This window comes from Anopheles cruzii, chromosome 2 (assembly GCF_943734635.1).
Source record: "Anopheles cruzii chromosome 2, idAnoCruzAS_RS32_06, whole genome shotgun sequence".
In the NCBI taxonomy this organism is placed as follows: Eukaryota; Metazoa; Arthropoda; class Insecta; order Diptera; family Culicidae; genus Anopheles; species Anopheles cruzii.
The window spans coordinates 30,762,510-30,774,352 of record NC_069144.1 but is presented as its reverse complement, the minus strand read 5'-3'; the positions used below and the strand labels follow the sequence as shown (position 1 = coordinate 30,774,352).

The window sequence follows — 11,843 nt, the reverse complement described above, 5'->3', positions numbered from 1 at the left end:
ACAGAGCGATTGCGTGTGTGTATGTAGAAGACAGAGACCGATAGAGAATAAGAGTGAACTGAGAAGAAACTGCTGGCTTGCTGTGTGTCCTGAGGATCGCAAGGATAACGAACCTTCTTATCAGCATCACGGCACACGGTGGTGAGTGCAAATGATGATTACGGTTTTTCTGTGTCCTGCGAGTCCTGTAACGGCGCGCACGGGTCATGTTTGTGGCCCCAACGTCATTAGTTGGTAACGGGGCGCAATTATTGCATGTTTTTTTTCTCTCTGACGGATGGCGAAACAAACGGTATTTTGTGCTTTTTAGCCCGACGTCGTTCCTGTGACCTGTGGTTTCGAGGCCGGCTACAATAGTTGCAAAATTTGGTTAATTTTAATTTAGCGAGCACAGTGGCCCCATCAGCAAGCCATGTGCGAAAGGTCCTTGCTTAATATGGGTGAAACAAAATTAAACAACTAATTTATGAAACGACTTAATGGGTTGCCGATTGGATTCTGGTTGCTGCTAGCGAGGAGCATTCAAAAATTAATTTCAGAGCTGAGCAATATAAGGGAAGAAGAATGCAGATTGGTCGCATTCATTTCTGGACATACTGTAAGAAAATTCTAAAACTTAAACTTGCAGCAAATTTTCAAAAAGGATCGGTAATCTTTTTTTTGCCAGAAAAGAATTCTTAGTCAATACTTCAAAATGCTGGTAAGATAACAAGCTGTTTTTGTTGTCTCATGAGTAAATTTAGACGGGGAAGATGTTTAGATCATTGTTTTCCGATGGATGATGTCAAATGTTTTCCACAATATTATATTATTTACAGAAAACCAGCCAAGCCGGCCAACTTCGTGCGGCCTCAAGTTGAATTTTGAACGTTCATTAGAACTAACATTTTTACTTTTTATAACGTACCATGAACATTGAATTCATCGCGTTCACAGTTTTTATCCACGTACTAGTAATAAGGTTTGTTTCGGTTTTCAGTCGAAGCTCGACTGTGACTTAATTTACGTGTACGATGCCTAAATAAAACTTAATCAACTCGGACGCAATGGACGGATAATGGACAATTATTCAATGAGCCAATATTACTGTTGAAATTGAACTATGCAAGCTTTAGATATTGTTGTCATTAGTTGATGTTTTTTTTTTAATATTGTTCTCTTGAAGAGCTCAGGATAACGTATAAGAAAGAGCTTAAAAACCAACCCCTCATTTTCAAGAACTAGTTAAAAATTGGAAATTGGAATTTGGAAATAGACTGTAAAGTTTCAATCTGTGTATCAAAATAAATCGCCGATAGCCGAATTTCAAGAGCTACAAGCTTTGGCTACCCAACAACACACATCTTTTGGACTTCAAATCAATCTAAACAATATTTCTTGAACGTTTACACTATTCAGCCATCTTTTTGACCGAAACGCATCCAACTGCATCAATCGGCGACTTGTCGAACGATGCATCGCTCTTCCGTTGGCGAATGGCGAACACGAATTAGGACAGCAACCGTCGGCAACGGCAGAGAAAGTGTAAAGTGGCAATAAAATTCATTTTTGCATCACCCCATCATCACCTTCGTTAGGCTCGGGCTGGCTGGTGGCCGGAATGAATTCGAAAAACCAAAAAAAAATACGGATACTGGCGAATCCTCCAAAACGTAACCACAATCCAAGCTGCGGACCTTCTTCGGTCGGCACACGAAACACCGCCGACGCCTTCGCGAGCGGCGGGAATCCTGACGAGGATGGTTTTTGCATACATCGTTTCCTCTCCCCCAGCGACGACGGACGGCGATTATGCTGTGGCTCGTGCCAAGCCGGGTACGCACGCATCCGCGCAAGAGCCATGTGGTCATGAGTTTTACGCCTTCTTTTTGTTACGTTTTTATTATATTTTGTTTCTGCCCTCCGCTGGGATGTTGGTTTTCTACACCTCTTGCCCACGCGCACGGCTCTGCGCTGCTCGTGGGTCTTCCCTTCCGGTTCCACCGTCAAACGCCCGCCCGGTCCAACGAACCAACGAACTCTGTTTCGTCAGCCACTCGACAGCCACACGGGGTGTAAAAAGTTTCCGTCTACACGGCGATCGATACGATCGATTGAGTTGCGAACAAAAATTACTTGGAAGTGGCTCGTCGCTTTGGGGTTTCCAAATCGAAACAACTTCAGAAGAGTCTTTGCCATCGATTTCTGCTCGCTTTGCAAACTCTTTACAAGAGATAAGACAATTAACTATTGGAGTACCCACACAGAGTTGAAACCTTTTTTGAGGAGACTGATGCTATTAAGAACTTGTTGACAAATGACCTTGTTTGCAAAATATAAACTGAATTTGAAAGGACGCGAAGGCTTTAATGTAATCCACAGAGATTCGAGAAGGTAGTTGAACAATAGTTAACCGCTGACTAAACTATTTTAAATGATAAAAACACACATTGAAAAATAAATTGTTTATTTTTATCGCAGGGCAAAGCTGCGTCTGAACCGAGATAACTCATCTAACACATCGATCAGTAATAACCCTCAAATTCCTGAGGTTGATATTTTCCATAGCAAAGCTCTCCGTCGGGAAACAGCAGCCTTCAAACGATAACTTGCATTAGATAACTTTTAAAATTTAAATTTTATTTAATTTAACTGATAACCGTAGATTCAACATACAGCAACAGTCGGGTCGTGTTCGAGTTAATCCGGGAAAACTTAGTCCAGGAGTCACAGTCACATGAAGTCACTAGCTCTTTTAAGAGTTTATGCCGATGAACGCGATTTACGCTTTCAAAACACATCTGAATGACTTCGCTTCGTTGTGAGCATGTAAAATGTCAGTCGGACCAACCAAAAAGGTGTTCCTATCAACCGTCCGTAATTAACTTTTCGTTAGCTGTTTGGAATATTTAAATTAAACGTGCTGCTACGTGTCATGTGAACCAGACCCGACCAGACCAGACTTTGGTGGTTAGCGCAGAGGACACCCAAGATTTCTTTCTTCCTTAAAGTGCTTGTTGCACAGCTTTTGGGAGTAAAACTCAGTCGTAAAAATTAAACTTCAGCTGTTGAAATTTGGAAACGAGCACCAAAGAGATTCATATACGGGTAATTTTGCGCCTCGGTGTTCGGTACGCGTACATGTGTGTGTCCGCCGCGTGTCCGTCCGTTCGTCAGTGTGTGTGTGTGTGGTGCGCCACCATGGACGCCAATCCATAACGAAATCCGTCGAACAAAACAAAGAAACGCAGGGAAAATCGCGTGTGTGTGTGTGTGTTTGATGCATTTGGAGTATAAAAAGGAGCAGATGTTGAGTTTTTATTTTCTCTCTTCCTCTGCCTTCCGCTCCGCCCGACAGCCCTCCTCTTCCGGCCACGTTCCTGCTCTTCCTCGCGACTCCTTTTCCCAGCCATTTTCCATTAAACTTCCCGTTTCCCGGGTCCGCCCGATCCGACCCCTATCGCCCGTCCAGATCCTGCGTAGAATAATGACATCGCCTACCGTGCCGCGCCGCACACCGCAGTCCCCTGTCACCCCTTTCAGTGTCCTACCGTCTACCACGGCCGAGGGCCGCCGACTCTCCTCGTAATTCTGGTTCATTCCTGATCCTTTCCCCCTCTCTCACCCGTACTTTCTGTCCCTCTCTCTGTCTCTTTCTTTCACGATCATTTTATCCTATTTCGATGATAAATCCTCATCGCTCTAGGAGCCCTAGGGACACGTCCTTCGTCCTTGCTCTAGTTCAATCACTCGTTTTCTATCTTTTTCTATCACTTTCGCTGTCTCTCTCCCTCCTTCTCTCTTTTTCTCATGTGAATCCGGGGTCTCGATGTGCTGCGCAGCTCTTGACAGGCTTCGTGCGTTGCGTTGTCGTGCGCAAACCCATATCGATCGCCGCACGCTGATATTTGCCAGAGAGAGACCGAAGGAGCGCATTAGAGCGGAACCATCCGCCCAGCCCAACACACAGACGAACTTGGAGTGTTTTTACTATATTTCTGTCCACCGTTAGAACGGACACCGATCCTTTAATCAACTTTGCAAAGTTTGCATCCAGGCCGATGCACGGTCAAAGGGTTCGGGGCTATCGCATTACCACATCGCTGACCGATGAACGGAACGGAACTATCCCTGTTACTGAGCGTAAAAATAAATGACAACCTGGCGAATTTGTAAGGATGAGTTTGGCTTTCACTTTTCGTTTCGTAAATCGACACCGGAAAGGATTTTCTAACTCGCACTGCGGACTATTTGCATCTCAAAAAGATCACGCCTCAGAGTGATCGATGCGAAAATGCAAGATCTGTTCGGCCCTCACCACGGCCCTCATGCGCGCAATCGGAGGTTCTCGTCATCACCTCGCGCTCGGGTGTCCTTTTGCCCCGCTGTTTTCCCTACCAAAAACGACGAGGCCCGACGATGGCAATCAAGCGCTGCAAACAAGGGGTCCTGTGCTGTGCTACTGTGAGGCTGATTAAAAATAAAATTTATGATCTACTCGCAGCATAATTCTTTCTGATGTGGCCCATTCGTCTCGATTTCTTACCTTTTTTTTACTTGCTCCGCTCTCGCTGTTTTCGCCCGACGACCACCGAACTGGCCAACGACCGGCTGTGTCTGGGCTGACGACCGGCTGAACCAGGACACTGCTGATCGACTGCTTTATGGGTGCGCCATTGTTCCGGGGAGGATCCGTTTTTGCCCGCTGTAGTTGTTGTTGGTGGCCGGGGACGGTTTTTGCATTAACATTTTTCATATTTTATGTTGCACGTCCCGTCAGCGCGGTCGACGCCGTGTTGTGTTTCATTAGGCGGGCTGCAGCTTTTGTTTATTCGGCTCGTTCGGCAATTTGAAAAGCAGCATCGTTACGATGACAAAACGGAGCGCGAAATGCTTCAGCTGCGCGCGACGCAAAATTGAATTATTTCTTTGGCAACAAAGTGAGCGAATAAGACACCCGCTCTACGAGATAATATTTTATTAGTAATTACTGTAATCTGGAGCGCATGATACACGTAATCGGTTCGAGGTGATGCTGCTGAGGTCGCGATGTTCCGATGCCGGGGTTCAGTTGCCCGAGTATAGCGCGCACACACAGCAGCTCGGGAACCAATAGGTGTCCACGTAAAGTGTCCTGCCGCTGGGGTCGAGCGTTACCAGGCGCTTCTGAACGTATCGCTGCTCGCACCGGGACCGGTAAGTGATGGGAAAATTGCACAGGTTGGAGCACTCCGATGACCTAGATTTTCCCCCAATCGGAATCGGGAAAGGAAGAGAACACAGACGAACGGCGTTTCGAAACAGGTTAATAAGCGTTCTCACTGTTTACGGCCGGGTTAGGGGAAGAAATTGTGAAAAAATGGCCACCTTACAGGGGGAGAAAACGGCCGCGGTTTCAAGCACATCTTCCCGCCGCCGTAGCTCGGAAAGCCGGATCATCACCAGACGATAAGGAGAAGCGTCGAACCCATTTTGGGGGACATTGTCGAACACCGACCGACCAACCGTGGGGTGTGACGATTGTGTTGCGGATCCCTTCCGATATTTTGGACGGTTTCCGGCGCAAAGGTTTCCCCTTGGCAGACCCGCATATTTTCCCTAATTGTCGTTCGCCAGCGGCGTGTGCCGGCGCTGAATGGGATGTTGTGCCTCGGAAAACAATTGGCGAATTGAGAAAGGATTGCGGCAGGTCAGTGTACATGCAACGACTTTTCATTCGACTTTGCCGATAACAACCAAAAAAAGGGGGAATATCGCCGAAATTCCGCGCCGTAAGAAACGAAACATAAACGGGCTGCGTCCGGTCCACTGCTGGCCGCGTACTTTACGATTTGAGCTTCGGCTAGCGGCCGCGGCGCTGCTCAACATCGCTTAGGAGACGATTCACGCTCAGTTTGGGCGCAAAAATACATTTTGAAATTTCGAAAAGTATCTACAATATTTCTATGATTTGGCATTATTTTTGTGGCGATTGAAGACGTTTGGCGGAAGTCAAATCGTAAATATATGCAGCAAACCCACTCATTCCAAAGAGAAATTTGTTAAATGATTCAGTATTCCTACGCAATTTGCGCTTATTCACAACCTTATCATTTCTTTTGATGCATTCCGAAGGATAAGATATTACACCGAAAATCGCGTGTCCAAATGCGCAACACGAACATGAAAGCTGACCATTTTTCTTATACCAAACCGTATCTTCCAAAGGAACAACATCATCGAACGAGACACAAAATCCCAACTTTAGAAAATTCGGTTATTTTTCTTGTTGTTCGCCAAATTTTAAATCAGTCAATCGCTACAACTGATTCCAGAAAACGGGACTTGGCTGAGAATCAGTCACATCAGTCAGACACGGGCAGCTTCTCAAATGCTACTAAGTCTATAGTAATATCGACTACTCAAAATGTAGTAAATTTAGTTTCATGAGTAGTAAAGGTTGTAGTAGTTCAATGGGATGGTTAACAAAAAAGTCTGATCGACGGCCTGATCAATTTCAAAGGATACACACAAAGCCCCGCCGCTTGTTTGACTTACTCGCAGATCTCCGTCTTCACCAGCTGTCGAGTGTTTTCCTGATTCACGACAAACATCCAGTTTCCTGTAGGAGAAAGAAGCCGCAGGTTGAAGAAGGTTTTCTTCTGCGCCAAACGTGCCAGTAATTGGTTGTCACCTTTGGTGTTGAGAGCCGTTTGCGGTGAAATGTATCTTTCGCGCACACTACACAGCGACTCACGTAGCACCGCCTGCCGTTCCTGCCGTTGCTGGTAGGACGTCTCATTCAGCATCCCGAACAACGGTGGACGAAACGGAGTGGGTTCCGTATCGAACGGACTGATGTTTTCATCAACGCGCCGTAACGAGGCGAACCGAGCCTCCCGCCGATGTCGATCGGAGAGATCGCGAGCGAACCGTTTCAACCATTCCGCCGGACTGTAGGGTGTTACGGGCGGAGGGTAGAAGTATCCGCCAGGACTCGAATGGGCCGGAAGCTTCGGAGCCTTTACGAAGCTGTTGTAGTGGAACGAGTGTTGCGGTTTCGGGATGTAGATGGGCTGTGGCACGGGCATCGGTTCGTATGGCTTGATGGAGTTCTGAAGCTGCATCGGTTTCGGAGCATTATAGTTGTATCCTTGCTGCACACCCACTACCGGTTTGCTGCCAGTGGCCTTCGAGTACTCTACCGGCCCTTGAACTGAGGCGTAAAAATGGTGATAATGGTGATGATGGTGTTCTTCTTCCTCCAAAAGTTTGTTGGCGTTAAAATCGATTTGCTCTTCGTTCGCAAGGACCCGTTGATAGCCGAGCGATTCCACCAAATGCTTGATGAGGTACCTGAAAATGGACTTATGCGTCAATGAACACATCGAAGATACATGCGATCCTTACGCAGGATAATCCGGATTGCTCTCACAGAATGTCGTCCCCGGAGTGGCACATTTTGGGGTCATGCCCGGTGGTGCCGGCACAAAACTACAGGGCAAATGGCCATACGTTCCACAGGTCGATTGCGATGTAGGCAAAGTGGGAAGGGGGTACGGCGACGGATTGCCCGCTACGAATGCGGCAATAAAATTCAAAGTAATCTAAATTGAAAACAGAGTTGATAAGAGGTTGTTAAATAAATACGTTATGTCCCACTTTAGTCTGATTTTGCGTATTTCGTATGTACTTACTATAATCACTGGTGAGAAAAAGTGGAGAATGGGCTCCATTTCATACGCTCATAAACGAAACGGAGTAGAAGATGTTGTAACGGCCTGATTGATGAGCTCGCGTGTTACTTGCATCCGTTTTATTATCCAAACATGCTTGTTCTACTGTGGTGCGTCTATGGATAAGCTACTAAAACTTTCACACCGTCAATGTCCTCGAAATGCCCTACTGTTTCGTGAATCTTGAAAACGTCGTAATAATTTTTTTACGTAGTACCGAATATGTTCATGAACTAAGCTTTGGATTTACTTACTGTGAATGGATGAGATAATACACAAATTATGAATATTCACGTTCGAAAAAGGCATGGCAATAACAGATTTAAACAATTAAATAGAATATTTGAATATTTGATTAGCTCGTGCACAAACGAACAATTCTGAACAACGATCGTGAACAAACGAACACACTGATGATAAAATAGTCACTTACAAGGGTTATTTATTTGTTTTCCACAATTGGTTACCAACAACATTTTCTTTTTGCTGAGAAATGTTGCAACATTAATTCAGCCAAATGGAAAACTATTCGACTGTGACCTTGGCTAGGAAAACATTGAACAAATTAGCCCAATTAAAATCTTGATCCGAAGTATCAAACACCTGCAGCAAAGAAACAATTGTCTCACGTTGAACCCTGAACTGGAGTGCCGGAGCTTATTGTTCCCCATGGAATTGAATTGTTCACGAAGGTGAACTAATTTTGGGTTCAACTTGCACGCCTACGGAGATAATCTTTACAACCACAACACGGATCGCTTCATCACTTTCCTGCAGCGTGCCTAAGAAATAGAATCACCACCGCGAGCAGTTACCACCGAAGACGGCATCCCACGGTTTGCTTTCGTTCCCATCTTGTGGCCCAGTCTATAGTCAGATGAAGTACACTTTTTGTGGTGGCAAGTGAGCTGAATTTGTTAGCTGTCTGTCTCAACGAAGATCTACATTTATAAAGATGTGCTAGAAACCTTGGTTTGTTTGAGTGTTTTTAGGAATTTGTTTCAGGTTTTACGTGGTATTTTACAACATAATGAGACATTTACAATTCCCAGTGAACAATTTTGAGTGCCCGAGGTACCCCTCCGCCTGAGGAAGGGATGAGGAAGGCTGAAACCGAACCCCCGCTGCCTGCGACGAGGCCGAGAAGGGGCAAGGGGGCCGGTTCATGAGGGTTCGCTCGTGGGCAGCGGCGGAACAGAGCGGAAGAAACCACGAGAGGAGGGAGTTTCATGCGCGAGCTTGTGGGTTTGAATTACTTGGAGATGGAAGGGCAGAAGAGCCGAGACGGGCCGAACGCGAGCTTGTGGGTTTCATTTACCAGGAGAGGGAAAGGCGGAAGGGCGAAGCGAACGCGAGCATGTGGAAGACGAACGAATGAGGAAAAGGAAAAAAAGAGACAGCGAGGTCGAGAAAAAATTCTAAGTCCGAGATGAATTTTCCAGTCAATTTTGTGTCCCGTGTGAAGTGGAAGTGCGTGCTTTTCGTTCCATCATGTATGATGCTGATAGAAATAATAAAGGTAAGTTTATTGGACAGTGTTCAGTAATGTTCAAATAATGTTCAAAAGTTTTCACTTTGCTCGTTTCAGATGTCCAACTAAACTATGGATGGGATTCCAACACAAAACATGCAACAACAAGTGTCGGCATCGTTTAATACGCAGCACCACGACGACCGATAGTGAAAAGTTAAGAGTGAAGAGTGATCCCAAAAAAGAGAGAGAAAATATACCGAATTGGAACCGATCAAAACCACGAACTATTTTATTTGGGGTCGGGAAAGAAGAGAAAGAAAATGGGAGAATACGAAGAAAGAGAGGGGACACATAGAAAAGAGGGAGGAGACAAGGGGCACGCTCGAGAGTTCATTTTTCACGTTCCTTCAGTTGGGCCCTTTCGCGAACCACTGGCGAACCACAGCAAGCGACCCATAAAGAAATCGTATAGGATCGTAAACGAACCGTGAGCTGGAACGTGAAATTTCGGGCTCGGGCACTCAAAATTGTTCACTGGGAACCACTGTTGGCTGTTCATTAATTCATTAAGACACATAACCCAGCGCATGCGCATGGAACTACATAGCATGTAGAAAATGTCCTTAATGAGTGACTTTAATAGCAAAACTAGCCTTGTCTACATCAACGCACGTGGGCCATTATAGGCCATCGCCATAAATATCTGTTTTCTGCTGAGTATTAATGTTTACTTTCCTTTTCCCTTCTCTCTGTTGCCCACCAAATGACCACCATTTCGATGCAAACGATGTGAAGAAGTATTGCTCCTCCACAAATTGCACGATCAAAAGACATGAGGTCGAAGATGAAGCGACGAACCCCTGCGTCCAGTTGAAAGATTCTATTTTGCCTTCTTGTTGTTGTTGTTGTTGTTGTTGTCGTGTACTGTTTTAGCACTTTTTTCTTTGAGAGTAAACACAAGCACCCGATTGGCGATTGGAGATATTATGGTTAGAACTTTTCCACATTCTTCAGGTGATCGAAACGAATAATATACACGGCGATAAGATAATTTTTTTGGACTCCTTGTATTCTCAATTATACTAATTAAAAGTGTTTCAGTAAGAGTGCACCGGTTTGATACGTTGTGCAGAATTCTCAAGATGATAAGAAAACCATTTTAGTTACACTTTTTCGAACCATAATAATTTCGATTTCTTATCAAAAATACAGCTTTAAACTTATGTCCAAATATAAAAAATCGAGTCTCGTTTTTTCAATGTATCAAACTCACTACCACTATTCTTAATTTATGCTTCTCATTAATTCGTGCAGCATACAATATCCTTTTAGCGTTTCTGGCGTGTGCTACGTTATATTGTTACTGTTCCGAGTCCGAGCACATTTTGCACGTTTCGTGTCATTCTTCTCAAAACACATTTCCACCGTTTGCTTAACAGAACGAAGTGTCGTCGGAATATTGAAATATTTTCTTGACTTTAATAACATCGTATGAATTTCATTTCTTTGTTTTAACCATTCCCTAACCTTACCCTTCGCTAGCATAACACATCGAAAAGGTCGTTTTGGCAAACGTTTTTGTTAGAATTCCCTCAAATCCGTCATTTTCGTTTTTTATTACACAAATACATCACAAACCAAACAACTTCTCACTTTGTTATGGGAAACGGGACACGAAGGAACTCGGAGCTGCCACAAATGAGTAATTAACCAGTTCAAAGTACTCCCGACGCACATTTCGATTTCATCTAATGACGGTCGACTTACGCTAGTCTATAGTCGCCCCACGCGGGTTGTTTTGCCGGATTTGTAAGAAGGTTGAGCAAAAAGCAAAAAGTTCAAGCTAATTTGTCCACCTCAACACGCGGAAGGTATTTCGCTGACATGCTAGTATCAATTCGTCGCGGGAGATGTCTTGCTAAAGTGGCCCGGTGTATGGTGAGATTTCAACGTTTCCGTTGCCGAACTTTGTCTCCCGTCCAACGGTTTACGCCGCGCACGATCCCCCGGTTGAAGGTCATTCGCACAGAGTTAATTAGTGGAAATGCCTTCAAACGCCATTTAAAGAGGGTACGTCCTGCTCAAAACTGGCGTCAGAATGAAACGACATTTAAAATGCGGTTAACATAAACTTCTCTTATCAAGCACACTAGGGGCACACAAATGTTTGTCTCACAACATCCACTTTTGCACGAGGCTAGTACACAGTTCAACCAAAGTGTCCGCGGAATTCGCACAACGCAAACGAACCCTTCCGAACCTGACGCGGCTGCTCAGAACCTCGCGCGAAGACGAATCGTTGACGACTGCTTCGGCGCTAAGATCGCGGCCGTTGATCGTCTGCTTAGCGGATGATGATTTTCACCGCGATTAGTCACTCCATACGCGTTTCGAGAAGGAGGGGGCCACCATTAGGGGTTAAACTGAATGGCCTGAGCATGAGACCTGGCGCTACGAACAGCTGTTGGAGGGCACCAAGTGTCAGTGTTTACTAAGGAGGAGCATTGAGTTACGGTGGCATGAAGCACTGAACTTGAAGCCAACTTGAAGAAATATGAAAAAAAGGTACATCATAAGCGGAAATAAACGAGCCGGCTTTTTTCTTTCTAATGCCATACGTCGAATATATGTAGGAGTGGTATCTAAGTTTCACCAGGTCGACGGCATGAAATAAC

The 11,843-nt window shown here is 45.1% G+C and overlaps 1 protein-coding gene across 1 annotated transcript in view; it reads right to left on the bottom strand.

Moving 5' to 3' along the window:
- Positions 1–5,046: 5,046 nt before the first annotated feature.
- The window catches only part of LOC128278863 (protein spaetzle 5-like), a 7,680-nt gene continuing 883 nt past the window's right edge, over positions 5,047–11,843 (bottom strand). Inside the window, exons 2-5 of the mRNA XM_053017590.1 lie at positions 7,369–7,565; positions 6,653–7,314; positions 6,517–6,580; positions 5,047–5,218 (exon numbers count right to left, since the gene is read on the bottom strand). Of these exons, the coding sequence (XP_052873550.1) occupies positions 5,047–5,218; positions 6,517–6,580; positions 6,653–7,314; positions 7,369–7,565 (1,095 nt within the window). The remainder of the gene's footprint in view (positions 5,219–6,516; positions 6,581–6,652; positions 7,315–7,368; positions 7,566–11,843) is intronic.